Source organism: Bos taurus, chromosome 8 (assembly GCF_002263795.3).
Source record: "Bos taurus isolate L1 Dominette 01449 registration number 42190680 breed Hereford chromosome 8, ARS-UCD2.0, whole genome shotgun sequence".
Classification (NCBI taxonomy): Eukaryota; Metazoa; Chordata; class Mammalia; order Artiodactyla; family Bovidae; genus Bos; species Bos taurus.
In genome coordinates, this window is record NC_037335.1 from 98,742,273 (window position 1) to 98,765,047 (window position 22,775).

A 22,775-nucleotide genomic window follows, 5' to 3' on the forward strand; every position below is an offset into this window, starting at 1 on the left:
TGCATTAGGAGGCAGATTCTTTACCACTGAGCCACCAGGGAAGCCTCAGGAGAGAGAGGAGGGAGCCTAAACTCCCTACTTCTGCTCATCAGAGAGTGAGCTTCTGTACAAGCTCTTAATTAAAGAAAAAAGTCGAGGAGCTGAAGAGAATCTTGAAAATCATCGAACTCTCTCACTTTGCAGATGAGGAAACTACAACATTTAAATGTTTAAAAACATTTCAGCAGTTTGCAGAGAGTTTAAATAAGCTGCTCAGCGACACAGAGAGCCATGGCAACAGGAAAGCCGGTTGTCATGACTACCTGCTCTTTTTATTACACCACCCTGCTTCTCCAGCATTGAGGAACAACAATTCTACTTGACATTCGTGGGATGGTCTGAGCATGGTCGAGTACTTTCAAGTTCTTGATCCCTTTTGACACTTGCCTCAACCAGATATGAGGAGGAGGATGTTCTTATTACTATTTCCACTTTAAATAAAAGGCGACTGGTGCTCAGAGTGGCAAAATTTTAACTTAAAATCATAAATCATACCATTATCAAGATGCAGATCCAACCCCAAAGTATTGAAAACAGAGAATCTGATAAATGCATGTACATGCATGTTCATAGCAGTATTATTCACAGTAGCCAAAAAGTGGGGAGAACCCAAAACCCATCCATGAATGGATGGATCAACAAATTGTGGTATATAAGTGCAATGGAATATTATTCCTCCATAAGAAGAAATAAAATACTGATACATCCTACAGCATACTAGACACAGGTCACATAGTGTATGATCCTATTTTTATGGAATATCCAAACTAGGCAAATCCAAAGAGACAAAATGCAAATTGGTGGCTGACAAGGGCCAGAGTGAAGGGGGAAATGGGGATGACTACTGACTGGGTATGAGATTTCCTTTGGGGGTGATGGGAAGGTTTTAGAATTAGAAGTGGTAGTTGCATGACACTGAATGTACTAAATGCCACTAAACTGTCACTTCAAAAATTGTTAATTTTATGTTACATGAAGCTCACCTCAATAAAATAAAATAACTCGAAAATGCTGACCCCCAAACCCCAACTTCTTCTCAGCCTCACAGAGTTCACAGCGATCAAAAGAAGCTGTTGGTGGGGCTTCCCTGGTGGTCCAGTGGTTAAAAACCCACCTTCCAATGCAGGGGATGCAGGTTTCATCCCTGGTCCAGGAACTAAGATCCCATATGCCCCAGGGCAACTAAACCCTTGCGCCACAACTAGAGAGAAGCCCATGCACTAAAAAAAAAAAAAATCCCGCATGTCGCAACTAAGAAACAACGCAGCCAAAAATAAATAAATACACACGAGCTGTTGGCATCATCGGCTGGCAATCCTCAGGAAAGCAAGCCACCAGGGAACTATGTCTTAAAACACGGATCTGTTTTCCAGATCTACTTACGGTAAACTGTGGCCCTGTTATGAAAGGATCAGGAAAAGGGGTCACTGTATCAGCCGGGAATGTTTTTATCTTCAAAAAAGAGACAGAGAAGAGTGTTACTTTCAGATTAGAAAACAAAGCTTTGAAATCTTTGGCAGCACACTTTTAAACTGAACTGAAGGATACAGAAGCACACACACCGAGCCTTCCTTGCTTGCTGAGGAAGTAAACCAAGGGCCCCTACGAGAGTTGCCTAGCGGCTGTATCTGAGCCTGGAGTTGTGCCATAGGGCCAGGCCTCTGCACGGAAGACAGGCTGGAGTCTTGGGTTTGCTGGGCCTCACCCTGACCGTAGCCAGGGGGTGTAATGAGGAGGAAAGGGTGACGTGGGGGCCTGCTGATGGCCCCTCAGCAGCTGTGGGGAATGGACTGGACGCCACTGATAGGGAACAGAGTCTATCAGAGTGGACAGAGTACCAGGAGGCCTGGACTAATCAGGCCAGGAGGGCTCGCTGTCCGTTCACTTTAGTTGTCGGGCTCCCTGTAAACTCTGGGCAATAGAGGGAAACCTCAGGGGAACCCGGGTAAGCCTGGAAGATTCCTACCACCATGGCCTTGGGGACAGAAGGCATGGTGATCACAAGTGCCCTGTGCTGGTGTCTGGAGAGGGTTATCCTGCAGGATCAGGTAGTGCCAACTGGCCATCAAGAGCCTTTGCTTCCATTTCTTTCTCTTGGGTCATTTCACCTTTGGCCTCCTAGAGGCCTTTGGAGGACAGGGGGCGGGGAGGGGTTGTTTCTTTAAGCTGGCCTCGAAGACTGCCAGCAGGCCCAGGGTCCTGATGGCCGGCACCAGCTTTGTCTGCAGCCTCGGGGCACAGCAGCTGCCTGCTGGTGGACGCACATCGTTCCACTCCCACCAGAGGGCTGCAGCCGAGACACCAAGGCCACCACTTCCCACGTGCAGTCGCTTTAGTGCATTTCAGGGTCTTGCCTACGGACAGTAGTTACCTGATGGCTTTGAATCATTCTAATAGCGGGTAAGATACGGATGCACAGGAACACATCAGATCAGACCCAAATCTGCTGAGGGTTTCTGAGGGAGTTGAGTAGGTCTCAACTCAACCCATCTAGAAATGACAATGTCCTTGCAGTGAGCACTGAGATGTCTAATCCAAGCCTGCTCGCCCCTCCCCCAAACTCTCTTTTCAAACATCTCAAAATTCCCATGGACCCAGGTGCCAGTTCGCGTTCTTGGTAGTGACTACCTGCTGTGCAGCAAGTAAAGGACTGGGGGAAGCCTTACTCCTTGCAGGGCTTAATGGTTCAAAGTGGTGTGCTGAGACCAACAGCAATGTCAAAGTCACATACAGAATAGACTCAGACCACCGTGAAATAAAAGGGAAAAAGAGGATTATTCTTGCTATTAAAGAAATGCAAGAGTTGGCAACATCAAAGAGTTATTTTATACCTGCTCTAAAGAAGAAAAAGATATTCCAACAGTTACCCTCTGGGTTGCTGAGCTCTGACAAAGCACATACACTCTCCTGACGGTGCTGTCGTTGGTATCACCACATTGGAATGGGGGCAAAGCCAAAGTTGCAATATTGAACCCAGCAGGTTCCGGCCTGAAAAAATAAAGCCCCTGATGCACAAGTTATATGTGTTCCCTGGAGCAGTGACAAACTGGAAACAAAGCACACGTCCTGCAGGAAGGAGTTTGTTAGGTAGATGGTGGACCGTTCACTTGATGGAATACACAGAACGTGGTACCAAGAACAAGCTAGAAGCAATACAACGGTAAGCGAAAAGAGGAAAACGGTAGGTGACGTGGATGCTATGATTTAACTATGTAAAACTGTGAATGAATAGAAATAAATATTAGAAGGAAACATGCAAAAATGAAAAAAAAAAAAAAAAGTGCCAGGTTGGGATTACAGGAGATTCCTTTCAAGTCATTATGTAATTCTCATATCGTCATCTTGATAAACAGCAGGAAAAGACAAGTTAAAAGCTTTTGTTTGCAACAGAAATGCAACTAAGAGTGTTCTCTCTGCGGAAAGCATCTATGCACATCATGGCTCTAAGAAAACAAACTCTTCACGGTTCTTGAGACCTACAGAGAAAGGGGTGGGACCACGGTCGTGAGTCCCAGTTTGACCAGGGCTGGTTGGACTTCAAACTCTGCGTCCATCCTGGAGTGACAGCCCCTGAGGCCCAGGCTCCTCCGGGGTCCGGTGCTCGTGCACACCCCAGGGGCTGCTGCCTGGTGCTCCTGCCCGCCTCACCTCTCCTGGCCAGGCCCCTCTCCCTGCCAGGGTACCTACCAGCCTCGTTTTGATTGGAGGGTGCATGCAAACTCCAGTGGTCTCTTCCTTCATGGGGAGAGAGAGTGGAGGAGAACAGCGAGAGTGGGCACAGTGGGGGGCGCTGGCGGGCTCTGCCTGCTCACGAGGAGAGGAGAGAAGGGGAGGACGAGGTGGTGAGAGAAGGGGGGAGGAGATAAGGGAGGGGAAGGAGAGAAAGATAGCACAGTGCAAGATGGATCTGTCAACTCCAGTCTGCTCTCCAGCCAGCCTCACCCACAGCCTCCTTCCAGCCTCTGGCCACCTGACTTCTGGTCCCTCCCGCTTCCCTCTTCTCTCCGCCTTCTCTCCTCCTCCCCAGCCCTCCTCAGTCTGCTCCACTGTCTGGGCAGAAGGGCCCATCAAAACTCTCTTGCCAGGACTGGCAGGTGGGGACCATCTCCTGTGCCAACCGCACAGCACCGGTATGCTGTTGAGGATGCTAAAGCATTGCCCAGGCCAAGCCAGAAAGAGCTCAGATGAATCGGTGAAGATGGCCGTGGGGGCAAATTGAGCAATGGCCACACGCTTGAGAGTGTCGGCCTTCCATGCCCAGCGGCCTCCTACACTCTGCTAAACGAGGACCCACATTACGATGGACAGGTGAGTAGAGAGCTCCAAGAAAGAGGCACATCAGTGAGGAGAAATACAGAGGTCAAGACCGCATCTGTCATGGCTCTTTATCTGTGTTCAGAAGACCTGCTGGCCATGATCCCCCTCCCACATTTATGGCCCCAGGCCTTGGCATCTGGTCTAGGCACTCGGGGGAAGGGGAGCCTTGCTGCTTAGCTGGAAGCTACCAAGCATTGTGAGAAAATGCCATGTCACTCTTGGGATCCTGGATTCCCCGGTTTTGTTGTTTAGTCGCTGAGTCGTGTCCGACTCTTTTTGCGACCCCATGGACTGTGGCCCACCAGGCTACTCTGTCCGTGGGATTTCCCAAGCAAGAGTCCTGGAGTGGGTTCCCATGTCCTTATTACCCAGCCCCAGAGCTAAACAGTGCCATGCACCCAGCAGAGATCCGACAGCTTGTACTAGTGAGGATGAGGACGGTGAGGAGAGAAAGCTCTGATGTTAGGAGAGTCACTGACAGGGTTAGTGTGAGTCTTAGGAAAGAACCATTCACTCCAGAGAACAAATACATGTGTCTTTTCGCTCAAGAGCATTTTCTTAAGTCATTGGTATGATTCTGCCATGATGGATCAAGGACAGCCTCTGGGAAAGTTTCACTGAAAAATTATCGAGAACATTGCAGCCTTATTTTTCATCTCCAGATGGATCTAACACCATCCATAGACAGTCCAGTCCTAGACAATTTCCAAGGGGCTTTTACAGCCATATTCCCAATGGCCTTCAACACAGCCTTGTTTTATTATTCAGATGTGGGAGAGGCAGAAATGACATTTGCAAAGCCTAAGTCCATGGGTTTAGACCCTCTTGTCCATTGTTTCTAAGTCCATTTTTCAGAAACAAGGGAGTCCACATTAGTCACCTAAAGTTAAGTTTGACCAGCCTACTTAAAACCTCCCCTTCTGGTCCTCGGGACAAATCCCATGTTCTACAGGATGCTATCTAAAGCATGAATCACCAGAAAACATGGACATTCTGCCTTGAGGCCAAAATGTGTATTGGCCACCAGAGTCTGAATTGAAGATTATAATGGATGACTGATTTGCCTAGCATCAGATTTATTGGTAAAGAAATGCTGGTCCATTCCACAAGCATCTCTGACCTCTCTAAATGGAGATTTAGAACTTAGATTTTTAAATGCATCTGAGTAGATGTAAACAAAAGAATATCCCTGGGGTTCCCACACTTCCGACTCGTAGTAAATGAACAGGAAATAAGATAACACGTGTAATAGGATACTACTCTGAAATACCATTTATATTTTCTCCTGGTATTTCTTTCCCTCCTAGGGTCTTTTCTATACCCACACAGCTAGGTTCTGAGTGGCTTCTGAGTTTCAAAATCTGACCTTTTGGGGGAATAGAAAGGTATATTTCTATTCTAAAAAGAATAGGTATAGATAAATGATGGTTAAAATGTGTAAGCTTTCAAAAGAGATTGCCAGCTTGAGGATAGGTGAGAAAATTCACAGAGGAAGGGAGGAGGGGTAGACACGAGTGAGTGCTGAGCAAAGGGGCTCTGTGCCCCCTCATTCTCTAATGGAGGCTGGGGGACAAGGATGAAAGAGCAGAGGGGAGTGACCTTTCTGACGCATTTTGAGTTGGCGCTGCCTGAGCTGCTGGTCCTGCTGCAAAGCCTTATTAAGAATGTTTGGATCCCCATGAAGACCTACTATACCCAAGTTTACCAGATGTGGGTAGGAATGGGATTGGTGGGCTTCATCGTTTATAAAATCAGGAGTGCTGATAAAAGAAGTAAAGCCTTGGAAGCTTCCAGTCCTACACCTGCTCATGGTTATCACTAACCAGCTTTCCCTGGACGAGATGTCTGTCTGACTGTGTTATGGGACACTGTGGTGACTTGTAGCAATGCCACTGCCCTCAGGCATGAATAAATGTGCCTGTAAGACTCCTCCTCAAAAAATAAAAGAGCAGAGGGGACCTGCGCCCTAGCAGAGAGGTCCACATCCCAGAAGCTCTGTGATCTCCATCATCCAAAAGGGACATGAACGGAGCAGAGGGTGTCCCAGATCCACCAGCCAACAGGTGACTTCACAAACCAAAGAGACTTCCCTCACTTTCCCCGTGCCCTGAAGAACATGGACACAACCCCGGGAGACTGGAAGAGGCACCCAATTTGACTTGAGATTAAGCTTTAGCTCTCCTGCTAGAATGAGGGTCAGAATAATAACTAAGTTATTGAGACAAATGGAAAACCAACTCTTCTGACCCCCAACCCAGGGCCCGTTCTGGGCCCTACACAGCCTTCCTTTGGCCAAACCATCTCCTCCCTGACCCATGAACCCCTGATTGATGTTCCCTGACCCAGAGGGGACCCGGATCCTGGCTGGCTCTGCAGTTGGGTGAGTGGTTCCTGAAGTGTGGGGATCAGGGAGGGACAAGCCCCCAAGAGAAAGCATCAGAGAGGCAGGAGGTGTGGGTGTTAATGGGCTTTGTTACCTGGGGAGGGAAGCTAGTGTGACTGACCTGGAGTAGACAGGATGATGCAGCCCAAGGTCAACACGACTTGCGTGTCCATATGCCCTCCCTCCGCCTCCCCTCACTCTACCAACACCCACACCCCCGTGCACAGCAGATGAGAATTCCAGATGGAGAGTGGGTGCTGTCTGTACTCATATGCCTTCTTCCCTTCCCATCCCCACGCCCCCATGCTTCCCTCCCAGGCAGAAACTCTTATCTGATCTCGAAGAGTCTGCGATGCAGATTCCAGGAATGGGCGGACAATAAAGCTGCAGAGGCTGCAGGACTGGGTTGGCTAAACTGAGCCACACAACCAAAGAGCCAGAGATTAGAGAAGAAAAGATGTGGGAAAAGGAGGGGGCAAATGCTGTAAGAGTGAAGCTGGAAAGCATGTTTTTGTGGCAAGTTTGAGGATGCAAGTCCTTAGGGCAGCGTACGGTACAAGAGAAGAAAGAAGCAAAAGGAGATTTGAGAAGTGTTACTGGGAGGTGTTCATTTAATCTTCTTTCGTTATTTTGAGAGATGCCAGTTAAAGATCGAATTTCTTCTTTTTTTTTTTCATGGCTGTTTGGACCATACTTCGTTCCATGCAGAGACTGGCTCATAAGGGTCAAAAGTCATCAGGGTTCAACTAGCTCCAACAGTGTCTTGGTTTAATGAAGTTCAGAAGATCGGTCCCGCTCCTCTCTCGCCAGCTCCCCGTCCTTCCAGATCTGGCCAGGGCAGTGATGTGGCTTTAGGAGGTTTGTCCAGTCTCAGACCCCAAGTCTAGTCTTTCCTGGGCTATCCTAGGAGATACAGATGCCACGCCTCTCCATCACCCCAGCAACAGGGCAGAGAGGGCTCCAGTTCCTATTTCTGGGATGGTGGGAGGAACAAATGGAGGAGATGGAAGTAAGAGGACCAGACTAAGGTAGAAGCAGGCAGCTGGAGCTCCTCTTCCTCACTAGGACCCTTTATCACTCTCAGAGATAGGACTCTGAACTGTAGTAAACCCAGAAATACCAGCCCTCCAGCACAACTAGCGTGTGTGTGCTTTGTGAACATGTACCTGTGCCTCAAATCTGCACAAACAAGACAAAGGATGCTTCATCTTGAGAACAGATACTCCCTGCCGACTCTAGCTGTGAAGTGAGCAGCTGTGTCTTGTCCCTCGGCTGGGCAGTGCAGCACCTGGGTCCTATTTCAGAGCTCTGTCAGAGCTGCCCAGAGACATAGGCAGAGTATCCTGGGGACAGAGAGTAAGCTCCCTGTTGGAGGCTACCCTATCTTGGCAATCTGTCTAACAAGAAGGGCATGAATTACCAGCTCCATGTTCTTGAACACGGAAGGAAGTAACTCTGCAGGTTCCCAAGCTGGGCATCACCCATGGTCAGTTCTCAGCTGGTTATCTGAAGGAGCTGACTCAAAGCTCTCAGACAGTACCAGCTCACCAGATGAGACGCACAGTTGCAGAAATCACAAGTGATTTCCTTGTGCTAGTCAAGGCAGGAACAGTGATCATTCCTAAAGCCTGTGCAGCATTTGGCCTCATATGTCCCCTCTTGAAAGCTGCCCAGAAAACCTTCCCATCCAGGGCACCCTCATCCAACTAGCCTGTTCTGAATGACTGCCACCTGGCTTCTCCCCAAGCATCCTGCACATGGCTCTCCTATGGATTCTGATCCTTTATCAACCAGAGCCCCTCCAGCCTCCACCAGCTGCCCTATCCACTCCCAGAGCCTCACACACAGCCAAACACACAGATCAGTTCTCAGGAGATAGTTTTTCACTTGGCTCATATTTTCACTCACAGGCCATATTTGCGAACCATGATTTATGCTCCAGTACCCTTGGGTATCAGGCTAAGCCCAGCCAAAGATACATGCAATCTTGCCTGTGTCATCTAGTGATATTAACAATCTTATACACATTTACAGTGCTTTCTATGTGGGGCTCTTTCTCTTGTGTGATCCTCATTATACTCTTAGGCAAGCAGGGCAAACAATGACAGAAGATGGGGCAGCAATTATCCAGTGGCCAGGATCTTAAAGTGAGGAGCAGAGACCGGAGCTAGTTCTGGTCTGCATGACTCCTGGTCCAGTGCTCCCTCCCCCAAGTGGCCTTCCCACTTGCAGGAATCCCATCCCTAGGGAGAGACCTGTCTGCAGAGGATAGAGGATGGTAGGGAGGCACAAGGAGCCTGGAAAGCCAAGGTGAGGCCCTGAGCTGGTGCTTTAGGCCAGAGCATGTTGTTGGAAGAGACAGCAAGAGATGCCTCATGGCAGGCATGCGGGGTGCAGCCCAGGAAGCCAAGAACCCAAGACTCAGGCAGAGAGGAGCCCTACGATGTTCAAGGATCAGCAGACAGGTCGGGTGGGGCTCCTGTTGCCACCCTCAGAGGAAAGGGGACACCGCCCTCCCTCAGGGGCTCTGGGAGGTGGAGGGACCCCTGACGCCTGAACCCTGGAAGAAAGCTGACCCTGAGCCTCTAGGCTGTGAGCAGGACAAGAGGGAGAGCCTTCCCCTCGGTGATGCCCACCTCCGTCCATCCGTCCCACTGCCAAGACATGTCTACAGTCTGCGGCTTTTCTGGTTTTAGCAAAATGGAAAGTTTACCAGAGGAGTGGCTTCTGTGAAATCCATCAGGAGATCCCCCGGCTCCAAGGTAAAGGCACCTCTGCGGTTAGAGGGGCTCTACAGAGGCAGACAAAAACATCCCAGTTAGGGGTGGGAGGCTCACGAGAGAGGGGGTATACGTATACATATAGCTGATTCACATTGTTATACAGCAGAAATCAACACAACATTGTAAAGCAATGATCCTCCAATTAAAAAATAAAAACAATCGGAAAACAGAAATATCCCAGTGAGTGCTGGCTCTCGACTGACCACGGAATTTCATCAGAAAATACAGGTGTTCCCTACCTCTCTCCTCCCCTCACTTACTAGCAGTGAACTCATTATTACCCCCAACCCCGCCTCACGGTTCTCTTGCTCAGCAGGGTACAAAATATTGAGACCAAACCCCAATTTTTCTGACATCTTCATGGGTAGAAGCAGGTTATAGGGAGGGGGACTGTCTTTTTTGAAGCTGAAAACAATTTTTCTTAAATGCTCTGAGTGCTCTTTGACTGGCCTTTGGGGGAAAAATACTTCAAAGAGTCCTTTGAATATATAAAGAGAAAGAAAAGACCCCATCTTGGATCCAGGGGGCCAAGACCTCAAGGAGCTAAACTTATCTGCACAATAGTGAGGAAAAGCTTTCTGGTGGGAGGGTGGGATCTTTCATTTTTTGGAAAAATTTTTTCTGTCTTGCCCTGGAGTCTTAGCAGCATGGGGGCCTTGAAGCCCTATATAGGAAAAAATAAGTCTCAAACCTCATTAACTTGGTGCAAGCAGAGCCCTAAGGAGAGAGCTGACCAGGAGAGGGAGCCCTGTGGCCTCTGACAGGATGCTGCTCGCATCTCCAACCCAGTTCCCTTCTGTTTCGCAAATGTGTCCGCGTGGTTTTAACCACGGCCTGGATATAGACAGGACCCCGTGTCCACACTTGGGACAAAGAAGTGCTAGGGACTTGGCACAGTGGAGGGGAACCCGACTCCAGTTCCCAGGAGGTGATCTACAGAAAAGCAGGGAGCCTCAGTCTAGGCCAGTCACAGGCTGAGGGGGTTCAGCCAGGATTCTGTTGAGGAACATGGAGATACTCCCAGAGACCCCCAGGAACAGACCCCCTGAAAGACTGCCCATGGGCAAGCGGGATGTGGCCTGGGCTGTTGTTACTCCGATTTTACTGGGAACTGTGCTCCCTGGAGCCACAGAAGCCTCAGGCATTCTGTTTGCACAAGCACTTTAATCTCCACTGGACCCATGGGTTGGGCAGGGTAGTAGATTTTACTCCCATTTTTGGGAAGAAAAAACTGAGGCTCAGAGAAACAAGGTCCATGGAGTGGCTTCTCATTTAAAGCAGCCATAGGTATTTGAAAGAAGCAATTGGGAATAGACTGTGTGGCTCTGGTCTTGCCTTGGGGGGCCCCTCCTCATGCACACAGCATTCCTCAGTGGGGTCCAGGGACCAAGCAACATTTGACCCAGCATTTGCTTGGCGAGCAAGACCAATCACTGAAGAGTGACTGCAACCAAGCATCACTCAAACAAAACCAAGAGAAATGTCTTGTGTAAGACCTTTGCCACAGCCCATTCACACCACTGGCAATTTCCTGAAATTTCAAGCCGACAGATAGAATATTGACCAATTTCAATCAACACAGGCTATCTCCCATAAGGAACGAGATGGGGATACTTCTAGGCTTTTACTTCTCCAGATTTTCCACTTTGGCGGGTAAAAAGCCATTTCTCACTTTCTGTCTTCATGGTGGAGTAATAGCGTTTGTAGGGATGATATTCTAAAATCAGAACTGCCCTCAGAAACCTCTTAAATTTCCCTTTAAGTACAGAATACATGCTTTTAAATGATACTATTTGTCTCTCATACATGGTTATCTTTCAGGGACACATTATATTAAAAAAAACATGTGGTTGTTACTGTTGCTTTAGGAGCACCCAGAGTTGATGACACGAAGCTCAAATGTGTACAGATGCCACACACTGAATTTATGCAGAAACTGCAGCAAAGAGAGCTGCTCCTCAGGGCTTCTCACGTACCTTGGCCCCTGGGGACAGCTGGCCCTTGCCTTCTGAGTTCTGAGGCGAGCTGATCTTGTGAACTTTGGGGGACAGCAGCGGCATTGAGACTTGCGTGGTGGTGGCGGTGGTGGTGGCCGTGGTTGGAGTTGTGGTTGCTCCCACGGCCTCGGCCAGGTCTGGAGGGAGGTCGTCTTCATCACTGCGGTTACTAAAAGCACATGAAGCTCTGCTCATTACAACAATAAACAGGCTGTGGGGAGTGGAGGTAGGTGGGGAGGGCTGGGACTGCTAGGGCAGGGGTTGGGGTCTCCCCAGATGTCTACCAGATGTCCAGCTTACAGGAGCCAATATATCAACCTTTAGCCAAAGCAAATTTGGGCTGGATTTTCTGTCACTTGCCAAGGGATGAAAAACAAATTTTAATATAAAAATATAACAATTATCATTTTATCCATTTGTAAGCATATAATTCAGTGTCTTAGACATTCACAATGTTGGATAGCAATTACTTTATTTATACCCCAGACTTTTCTATCATCCCAACAGCAACTCTGTACTCATCAGACAATATCTCTCCATGGTCCCCTCCCTGTAGTCCCCTCCCTGTAGTCCCTGGAAATGCTTGTTCTGCTGTTGGGGCTCAGAATGGGCCACCCCCAAATATGCCACAATAGCATATTGATTTATTAGGATAGAGTTGTTTTTAATTTTAATAAAACTATATGGAGAAAAAACTTAATACATTTTTTATATAGCATTTTTTGAAGACCCTGAAGGAAAGACTGAATTACCACCATCACTGAAAATTTATTTCTGGAAATGTCCACAGGATTTTTTAATTAATCGGATAAGAGATATTTTTACCATTAAATAAAATATGTATTCACTATGAGATATAATATCCTAGTTATGAAAATTTGCATTTTAGAAACAATTTAGGGTAATCTTGTCCTTGGGCATTTAGTCAGAAGAGTAATGACTTTTGGCATTTAAATCAGAAATAAATATTTATCAATATAGTTTGTACTCCCTGCCCTGTGTGTTCAGTGTTTCTTTTCAAAATAGCAGTTATGTGGGGATAAGAAAACTTACTGGTACTGAGGTACATAAATTTCAACGTGAGAATTTCAGTGTGACTTCAAGGGTTTTGTAAGAGAAATATTTGCATCTTTGTGCTTCTTTTCCAAAGAGTGCTTACAAGTACAGTCTGGAAAATGGGAAGTGGAAGAGCAATGATCTTAGGATGCACACGATAAAATGATTAGGGAGAGGACAAGGGAATAAGCAGAAAATTGAAAGTAAAGATTTCGTGAGAGGTTGGAAAATGTATATATATAGTTTGTACTGGCTTCCAAGAGAATATTGATATTCTGCTGAGGGTCTCAAGTTTTCTTCTTCTCTTCATAATGTCAAATTATAACCTGAAGTATTGCAAAATGTTGTTCCTTAATTTCTGACAGACTTTCTCCTTTCAGCTTGCTATGTGGTATAAAGGTCTGTCATATTGATTATTTGGAATTAAGTTACTTAAGAAATGGCCACCAGCACTCTGACCCTCCTCTCTGTCTCCCCGAAAGCAGGATATAAATCTCTCATGTGAAAGGTGTACTCCCTATAGTAGGCAGAAAAAACAGTGAAGTCGCTCAGTCGTGTCCGACTCCTTACGACCCCATGGACTGCAGCCTACTACGCTCCTCCGTCCATAGTATTTTCCAGGCAAGAGTACTGGAGTGGGTTGCCATTTCCCAGGCAGAAAGACCCCTTTATCACAGAGATAGGGAATTTAGGTCAAGAAGCCTATATAAACAAACCTTGCTGCTTCTTGAAGTTACTACCCCAAGTCCAAACTGTTTAGTTTCTTCACTAATTGAGCACCCAATACCTAAGTTTCTTTATCCTGTCAATTGCTTACAAATTTTTTATTTCTTTGTCTAAAAAGTACAAAAGCTGCCTGCTTTGGCCACTTCTTAGGTGCTATTTCTATGAGATTTCCATGTGCATGGATTAAAATTTGTTTCCTGTTCTCCTAATAACCTGTCTTCTTATTTTATTATTCGTCTGGCCACAAGAACTCAGAAAGGGAAGAGGGGAAATTTTATACCCCTCCCCAACATGGTTTTCTGTCCAAATGAACGTGACTACTCTAGGTACCTCATATAAATGAAATTATATAGTAAATACTTCTCTGTATCTGGGTTATTTTTCTTGACTGTAATGTTTTCAAGATCTATCCATGTTGTAGCATAAGTCAAAGTTTCATTCCTTTTTATGGTTGAATAATATTCCATTGTATAGATAGATTATATTTTGTTTATCCCTTCATCTGTTGATGGATACTTGGGTTGTTTCTGTCATTTAGCTATTGTTATGAACATGGTGTGCAAACATCTGTTTGAGTCTCTGCTTTCAACTCTTTTGGACTGGAATTCTACCTAGGAGGGGAATTGGTAAGTTGTATAGTAGTTCTATGTTTAATATTTTGAGGAACCACCAAACCAAGGGATGTTATTCTGAGTAGCCTCCCATAGAAGGGTAAACATAAGAGCTGTAGAAACCTGCTGTTTTGAATGAAAGACTCCTCTTATGGTCTAACAGCAACTGTCCCTTTGGTGATAAACTGGTTATAAAGGAGGAGTTGGGCACAATTGTCTTGGGGCCAAGTAGTACTGATTTTAGACCCTCTCTGATCAAACGGGATGACCCATGATGGAAAGGACACTGGACAGGAAGTCACATGAGGGAGAAGTCTGGGCTGGTACCCGGGGCTCATCTCCAGAGCCTGAATTTATGGGGAAGGCTTGACTTCTCACAAGGTATGCCAAGGCTGGAAGCCTTTCTGATCTGATCATCCTGGCAAAGAGAAGCACCATCAATCGTCCACTCTTGGCATGGACAGTATTTTCTCAAACTTACAGAAATTAGGACAGGTTCCCTATTGCCTGCTGCCAACCAGATTCCTGCCTGTGCAGGAAAGTGCTAAACCAGAAAGACCCAGTTACCTGAACCCTGCACATTCCAAAGGAAACACTGGTCATTGACAAGCTCCTGAGAGAACCCCGGGACCCTTGGAATATGCTGCGGAATAAGTGGCTTACCATACCTAAGGACTTGGGCCATGCTAGATAGCTTATGTTATCAATGTGATGTATGATGAACACATGGTATCTAAAGTCAATTCATGAAACATTTTAATAAGTAAAATTTTACATATGGTATGATTCTTTTCTTTGAAATGATTCCTTTCTGTTTTAAAGAAAGGCATGGAAAAATGTCTAGAGTAATAGTCACAAAGGTGAACATTGGTTATTTTTGATGGTATGATTCTAGGGGATTAGTTTATTTTCTCTTTGGATTTTTTCTCTTGCTGAATAGTTTCAGATTTTTACACTGTTTACTTTTACCTTTTTTTTTTTAAAGATTTTTTTTTAATGTAGATCATTTTTAAAGTCTTTTTTGAATTTGTTACAATATTGCTTCTATTTCATGTTTGGTTTTCTGGCTGCGAGGCATGTGAGATCATAGCTTCCCTACCAGGGATGGAATCCACACCCCCTGCATAGGAAGGCAAAATGCAAACCACTGGGCAGCCAGGGAAGTCCCCACACTATATCTAAATAAATAGTAAAGTTCAATTTACGGGGGAAAACTAAGAAGATCATCATTTTCTAAACATACCAGCTGATCTCAATATAAAGATATACTTTTACCTGCCTTAAACTTTTTGCAGAGTTTAATTCCTTCACTTTAAATACAGCAGTCACACTTTTCCTCCCTATGTCGTATTTCGAGAAAAGAACACAGCTGAGATTTTTGTTTATATTCTAAAAAGTGGCAGTTTGAAAACCTGTTCAGAGAACCTAAATATCACGATGCTTTGATGAAGTAGCCTAAAACCCAAACAAGCACATATAATTCTGACCTAGGAACTAGGAATACCGTAACCACTAAAAAAGGCACACACCTCCCCACATGTCAAAAATAATGATGCAGAATTATTTTTGAGGGAATGAGAAATCTTAATTTTTCCGATCTACATCCCTTAACCATGTGTTTATTAACTTCATCAATATCTGTGAGTGGAAGAGATGAGTAAAGTAGTGGTAACTAGAGTTGACAATACAGAAACTACTTATGGGATGAAAATGCAAAACCGGGAACATCCCATCTGTTAATTTTGCTATTTACTACTAATGGGGAAAACGGTGACATTCTTTGATTTTCAAACCAGAATACTTTGGGGTATCTTATGAAATACACACAAAATCAGAGGTTCAAAAAGGGTTTCCTTAAGAGAGGCAATTTGGTGAGTTGGTTAAATTTTCTTTCCTTCCAGGCCATGTAATAGTCATTGTTTCCAACATGATTACATATCCCGAATGGGTGATAATAACATTTTGAATTTCAAAAAGTAAAATGAAAGGCTAATCTTGCCAGCTTTATCCTCTGGGAAGCAGATTTTTCATTGGTTAATCTGTCCCCCAGAGATCATTAGGAATGTTAATCATTTGAAGCTTTCTCATGGTGACTTTCCTAGGAAATACAGCTGCTATACAGTGCAGAAGTTTCTACTAAGGCTAATGAGGTGGAATGCATCTGTCCTGAAATAGCCCCCTTCTCCTTTTCACAAGGGGCAGGTGGCAGGCCAGAGGTGACTGCCGGAGAGCTGCAGCTATAGTTTGCTCCTTGTCCTGTACACTGTAGTCTTGGTACCTCCTAAACTTGACCTTTTTAGAGGCTTCAGGTGCATAATAAGCAAGAGGAACTAACTCATCCTTCAGCCAGGTCCCTTGCTAGGGCTTACCCACATTATCTTATGTTTACCCTCACAAAATCTTTGTCCATTTTACAGATTACAGAGAGATTCAAAGAGTAATTTTCCCAAGAGTTTATGACAGTGAACAAGAAGCCTTTCTAACTCCAGAGCCCCATGCTTTGCACTGCACCCAAAGATCCCCTTGCAGCTCTCTGACCAATTAATTATATATCCAGACAGGATACCTGGGCCATAGCTGAGGTCAAGAAATGGGAACAACCATTGTGATTTTACTAATGTACCACCACATTTAACTGCAGCATTTACCTGCCCTCTTTGGATTAAAATTATTTACAATCTGTCTTTCCCTCTAATAAATTTAAGTCCTTGCATGGGAATTGTCAAAGTCACTTTGTTCTTCCCTCACAGTGTCTAGAATATCCCTGTGCACACGGGAATTAGGAAACTTTTGTTAAGTTCAACAGAACTGGACAGGTCCTGCTGGTTCTGGCACACTTTGGAATATGGCTCCTCCTACAGAAATATGGTTCCACCCAAAGGAATATGGCTCCACCCACAGGAATAAGGCTCTTATGGCTCCTCCTACAGGAATATGGGCTCCTGCTACAGGAATATGGTTCTTCCTACACAAATAAGTTGTTACTGTTCAGTTACTAAGTCATGTCTGACTCTTTGTGACTCTGTGGACTATAGTATGCCAGGCTCCATGGGGTTCTCCAGGCACGGATACTGGAGTAGGTTGCCATTTCCTTCTCCAAGAATCTTCTCGGACCAGGGATTGAACACGTCTCCTTCCTTGGCAGGTGGATTCTTTACCACTGAGCCACCAGGGAATTCCTACAGGAATAGAGCTCTTCTTGTTGCTCAGGGATCAGCTTTGGCTCTATTGACAGGGCTACCATTTCACTAAGGCACAACGGAGACAGCATCCGACATACTCCCCATGTTCCTCCTGTGCTGTCTGTGCCCCTGAGGAAGCTCCTCCCCTTAAGTGTGGGCTGGATCTGGTGACTTGCTTCTAATGAAGAGAACGGGGCAAGTGATGAAATGCCATGTCTGAGATTAAGTTATAAAAGGCTGTGATGTTGCCTTTCTAGAAGTCTTTCTGGCTCTTCTTGTGTATTTTCTCTGATAGAGAAAGTGGAAGAGGTCTGCATGTCTCGGAACTAAAGGCAACCTCCAGTCAAGAGCCAGCAAGGAATGATGTCCTCAGTCCAACAGCCCTCAAGGAATTGAGTTCTGCCCCACACTGTATGAATGAGCCTTCAGATGAGGCTGCAGCCCTTGCCAATATCTTGAGGGTAGCCTTAACAGACACCCTGACCCAGAAGACTCAGCTAAGCCATGCCTGGACCCCAACCCACAGAAACTGTGAGAAAATAAATGCAGACTGTTTTAAGCCACTAAATCTTGTAGTAATTTGTTCTAAAGCAGTCAATAAAGAATGCATATGCCACCCGCGTCATGTTGTCAGGGACAAAGATCCAGCGCCATTATGACTTACATCGGAAAATAGACTGTTTTTTTTGAGGTGGTCCTTTGGGAGGGGTGTGAAGGGCTAAGAAGCATTTACAACTGGACATTTGGCATCGCCTTTGTTGTTATAACTGAAAAACTTGCAGCATGGAACTCACAAACTGTATTGTCTTGTTAACTTCCGCACTCGGGGAGGCTTGATCTCCGGCTTTTCCATAGCTGGTTGTGTAGTTTCCACACGTATAGGAATAGGACTTCTAGAAACACAGCAGAAAAACAGAACAACACCCACAAAGAGGTTTATGGTCTGGTTTTGAAAGTAGGGACTGCTTTCTCAGTTAATTTATACCTTACTCTTACTAACACTGATAGTCAAGACAGCCATTTTTTCCCTCCTCTTCACTCTACCTATTACATGTAATTATTTAAAAATACCACAGAAAAGCCAAAATAAAAAAATTATAAGGAGGAAAATACAGCAAGCAGGAACTGAACATGATTGGGGTATCACATGAAATTTCTCTGCCCAAAACACCCCCTTCCCAACATTAGGTTTTTGTTCATAACCAGGTTTTGCCAGTGAAATGAGTAAAGGGAAAGCTGTGGATAGCCTATTCTTACTTCCAAGTAAGTCATCTAGTATCTATGTTATTTTAAACATAACACAGAATACATTTTTTAAATAGACAAAGAATGATAGAGTAGTTCATATAAAAAATATATAATCAGAAGACCTTTAGGACTCACTCTAAAACATTTAATTCTATGTCCAGATTAAAATGTTAAAAATTAAGTTTCATTTTTATATTTCCTCAAGAAAACATGCCAGTTAACCAATGGGCTTACTCCTAACTATGATTTTAAGGAAAAGTTTTGACACATTTTTATGATTGAGTGATTTCACTTAAAAAAAAAAACAAAACAGTAATTACTTTCTGGGACCAATGGACATCAAAACAAACTGAGATTCTCAGCAAGAGACTTCTAGTAAGTCAGTTAACACGTCTGGGCCTCCATCTTCCCTTCTACTGAGTGCCTAATTTGGTGGTGACAGGTATGTGGCCAGAGTGCAATAAATGTTAAAGAAACATAAATGAGCAAACATGAAATAGAGACAACGTATTCTAGGTTCATGACTTCCTCAAGCTGGCCCCCCAGAGGCAACTGAACGCAGTCCCTGGAAGAACTCAGGGGAGCACATTACTCTGCTAGGGTGGAATGGGTGGTGTTTGGAAAGCTTCAAGGAGGGGTTTAGACTTAACCAGATGGAGGGAAGACTTCCAAGGTGGGAGACAGAGTGGAGACCCAGATCTGCTGATGGATAAGGTAAAGTCACAGCATCACTGATTCAATGGACATGAATCCAAGCAAGCACCGGGAGATAGTAAAGGACAGGGAAGCCTGGTGTGCTAGTCTATGGGGTCGCAAAGAGTCAGGCACAACTTAGCAACTGAACAACAACCAGGTAACGTTCCAGGGGAAGATCGGGGGCTTGTGACTAGAGGGGAAACCAGGGCCCATGCATGAGGTGCCTCAAGCTGAGTTGTTTATATAAAGGCAAAGGCAGTCACTGAAGGTTTTTGGCGAGGGACTGGCATGGTCAGACTTGCATTTTAGAAAGGCCCTTAGAGCAACAAAGGCTGCTGGTGAGGACAGGCCAGATGGAGCATCTTAGAAAACTATAGTATAGTTATCCAGGATGAGAAATGGTGAGGGCTGGGGGTAGGTTGGGAAGAGGGTCATGATAAGGAGCAGATGGATGTAGGAGATACTATGAAAGTCAAATTGGCAGGACTTGGTGACCAATTAGATGAGGGCATGAATAGGAGAAAGTCAAGGACTCCCAGGCATTAGGCATGGATAACAGGTAGGTAACAGTGACATTGGGACTTCCCTGGTGGCTCATTGGTAACAAATCTGCCTGCTGTGCAGGGGATGCAGGAGATATGGGTTTGATCCCTGGGTCAGGAAGATCCCCCGGAGGAGGGAATGGAAATCCACTCCAATGTTCTCGCCTGGAGAATCCCATGGACTGAGGAGTCTGACGGCTACAGTCCATAGGGTTGCAAAGACTCAGACACGACTGAAGCGACTGAGCACATGTGCACACACACAACAATGACATTAACCAAGATAGGAAAACTGATGAAATGGGCAGCAGGGTAGGGTTGGAAGAGATGAAGTAAGGTTTCAAAAAGTCCAAGAGGCAGCAGGGTATGTATCTCTGGAGTAAGACAAATTTATACCAAGAAAATGGACTAGGCATCATAAGATAACATAGAGAAATATTCATTTTTGTTTTTAGCATCAAGTATAAGAATTTCCCAGGGTAGTGTTCCCTAGATTATGTAAGGTGTTTTTTGAAATTCTTGTTTCTGGCCTTTCCCCACTACAACACCCCTACCCCCGCCAAAATGGCCCTACCTCCCACCAAAGGATCTGAAATGTCTGGAGGAGGACTGTAGTTTTCGGTTTTAACAAGATGCTGATGCAGTGTTCCTTGGACATTTTAGGAAACTTTATCCTAAGGAGACCCCACCAGTGTTAGCAGACTGCCAAGGTGTCCATGGGGCTGCCATGATCTATAGCTAGTTATTCACAGAGAGGTGAAGAGTGTCTACTTTCTATGAGATTAGGAAAGAAAGGTTTTTCTCTGGGTTTGGGTTGGTGGTCGTCTGGAGGTTTTAAAGAACATCTATGACTCTAGTACTTCCAGGGGCTCAGATAATGGACCAAGGGATGAGTCCTGAACTGAGCTGAGACAGCGAGCAGAAGCCAGGTCATGAAGGGCTCCCTCTGCTCTGTTAAGGAGTCCAGACTCCACCCTGACTTTAAACAGGGGACTGATATGGTCAGGTCAACATGCCTGAGAAGCAACTCAAAGTGACTTGCTAATACAGCAGGTAGAAATATTAAAACAGAGTAAGTGGCATTTTTGAGACATAAAGGAAATTGAGACAGTCTTTTTCTCGCTCTCTCTTCAGGCTCACATTCTCTCAGTTTTCTTTTTCTTCTCTACTTTATTATCAAATGCCCTCATGAGTAACATTTTGAGAATAAAGTTGATGGTACTATTGTTTCCTCATTCAAACAAGAAGCAACAGACCTTACATTAGCGTCCTGGAGAGTGGATTTCTTATTAATATTTACAAACGTTGATTCCTCTTTTCCAACCTGCTAAAGAAAACAGGCAGGTTAGTCAAAACTTAATATCTTGGCACGCAAAAATGTTCCCAAGTGTCCTACATTCAAAGGATTACAGAAATGTGAAGGTGTATCAAAGAGGTAGATCATCAAGTACTCAGTCAATAACCAGTTGTTGTTTTTTTTCCGGTGTTTATTTAATTAAACAAAAAAATATTTTCTTGAGTCATTCCCCATCATGGGGATTAACAATCATTCAAATACAATCAATGCTTGCATTCACACTTTTATCGAGTACCTGCTATGTGCCAGCTCAGGACTGAATGAGAAACGGATGGTGTAGGAAAAGTCAAACCCACAGTTTAATTCCCTGCCTCACATTTTTAGATCAGGGATAATAAGCAGCTCCATGCTCACATAGCACTTAGAGCCTTCAAAAGAGTTTAGAATCTGTCCTTTCACATCGGTGTAACAAGCCTGGGAGGAGTCACGTCATATGATTTTGAAAGAAGCCTTGTCCTCCTCCCTCTAGTGAGTCCCACAAAGAAGTGTGTGGATGGAAGGACACCCACTCAGCCAGCCAGGCCGGCTGAGCTCACACTGGAGATCAACAGATGTAGCAGCCAGCGGCCCTCAGACCCACCACGGGGTACAGAGCTGGCCCTTTCACTTTCCCAACGACTACTGGCTTTGGGCCAAAACGTTCTTTCAGGTTTTGCTCTAAGATGTTATGAAAAACCCAAATGAACTTTTTGGCCAACCCAATAACTTCACTGGTTAATAACTCTTTATATTGAAAGCTCTATTCACTTAACAGGTGTGGTTCCTATGTCCTGGCTGGACCCGGCTGACACGGCAGTCCCAGAGCACCTCTTCTACACGTCACTGATGAAACCTCAAGACAGAAAATCAAAGGCTTGCAGGCACGCACCTGGGCGCTCACTCGGGACGCGTTCTCCAGCTGGGCCTTCAGAATGTTACACTTCACGTGATCAGCCACGGGGGATGGCAAAAGTGGAGTCTGGAGAGTCTTCTCAGAAACTTTTTTCTCTTCGGCCTGAGATGAACCAAAATACATGTAACAAATGGGAAACAAAGACTAAGGAAACACATACATTAATCTTTCCCAAAAATCATCACTGCAAATAACACAGAGACATGTGTGTCACCAACTCCTTATGTTTGTACCAGCGCTTTTACTATTTGCCAAGGATTCACAAGCGCATCCTCTCCTTCTCGCGTGAAGCAGGGAGAGGAAGTGGTAGCAAGCTCACGAGGACAGGACTGGGAAGGTCCAAGGAGACTCTTTCAGATTCATGCAGCCAGAGCCAGTGGCAGAATCAGGACTCAAACTCTGAGTCACATACTGTGACGTGTGTGTGTGTGTGTGTGTGTTCAGTCGCTCAGTTGTGTCTGACTCTTTGTGATCCCACGGTCTGTAGCCTACCAGGCTCCTCTATCCATGGGATTTCCCAGGCAAGAACACTGGAGTGGGTTGTCATTTCCTTCTCCAGGGGATCTTCTGTGACTTGTTAGTTCAAGGGTCGTTCGTATTTTTACAATAATCTTGCTGAAAACTGTGATTCTCGATAAGAAATCTGTATCTGTTACCTCACTGTAGAGTGTCTCAGATGTCAATAATCAAGTACCACCTTTTTTTTTTTTTTTTTGCCATTTTTTAAAGAAAAGCAATGCCAAAGAATGTACAAACTACTGCACAATTGCACTCATCTCACACGCTAGCAAAGTGATGCTCAAAATTCTCCAAGCCAGGCTTCAGCAATATGTGAACCGCGAACTTCCTGATGTTCAAGCTGGTTTTAGAAAAGGCAGAGGAACCAGAGATCAAATTGCCAACATCCACTGGATCATGGAAAAAGCAAGAGAGTTCCAGAAAAATA

At 45.2% G+C, this 22,775-nt stretch overlaps 1 protein-coding gene across 9 annotated transcripts in view; it reads right to left on the reverse strand.

Annotated features, from left to right (window-relative positions):
• EPB41L4B (erythrocyte membrane protein band 4.1 like 4B) overlaps nt 1–22,775 on the reverse strand; it is a 138,391-nt gene that overhangs the window by 11,893 nt on the left and 103,723 nt on the right. For 2 of the 9 annotated variants that reach the window (XM_024996311.2, XM_024996314.2), the window contains exons 18-24: nt 21,806–21,931; nt 20,837–20,907; nt 17,889–17,987; nt 11,499–11,688; nt 9,453–9,530; nt 3,727–3,843; nt 1,423–1,491 (exon numbers count right to left, since the gene is read on the reverse strand). In XM_024996311.2, coding sequence (XP_024852079.1) covers nt 1,423–1,491; nt 3,727–3,843; nt 9,453–9,530; nt 11,499–11,688; nt 17,889–17,987; nt 20,837–20,907; nt 21,806–21,931 — 750 coding nt within the window. The remainder of the gene's footprint in view (nt 1–1,422; nt 1,492–3,726; nt 3,844–9,452; nt 9,531–11,498; nt 11,689–17,888; nt 17,988–20,836; nt 20,908–21,805; nt 21,932–22,775) is intronic. The other 7 variants (XM_024996312.2, XM_024996313.2, XM_015472681.3 and 4 more) reach the window with 7 other exon arrangements.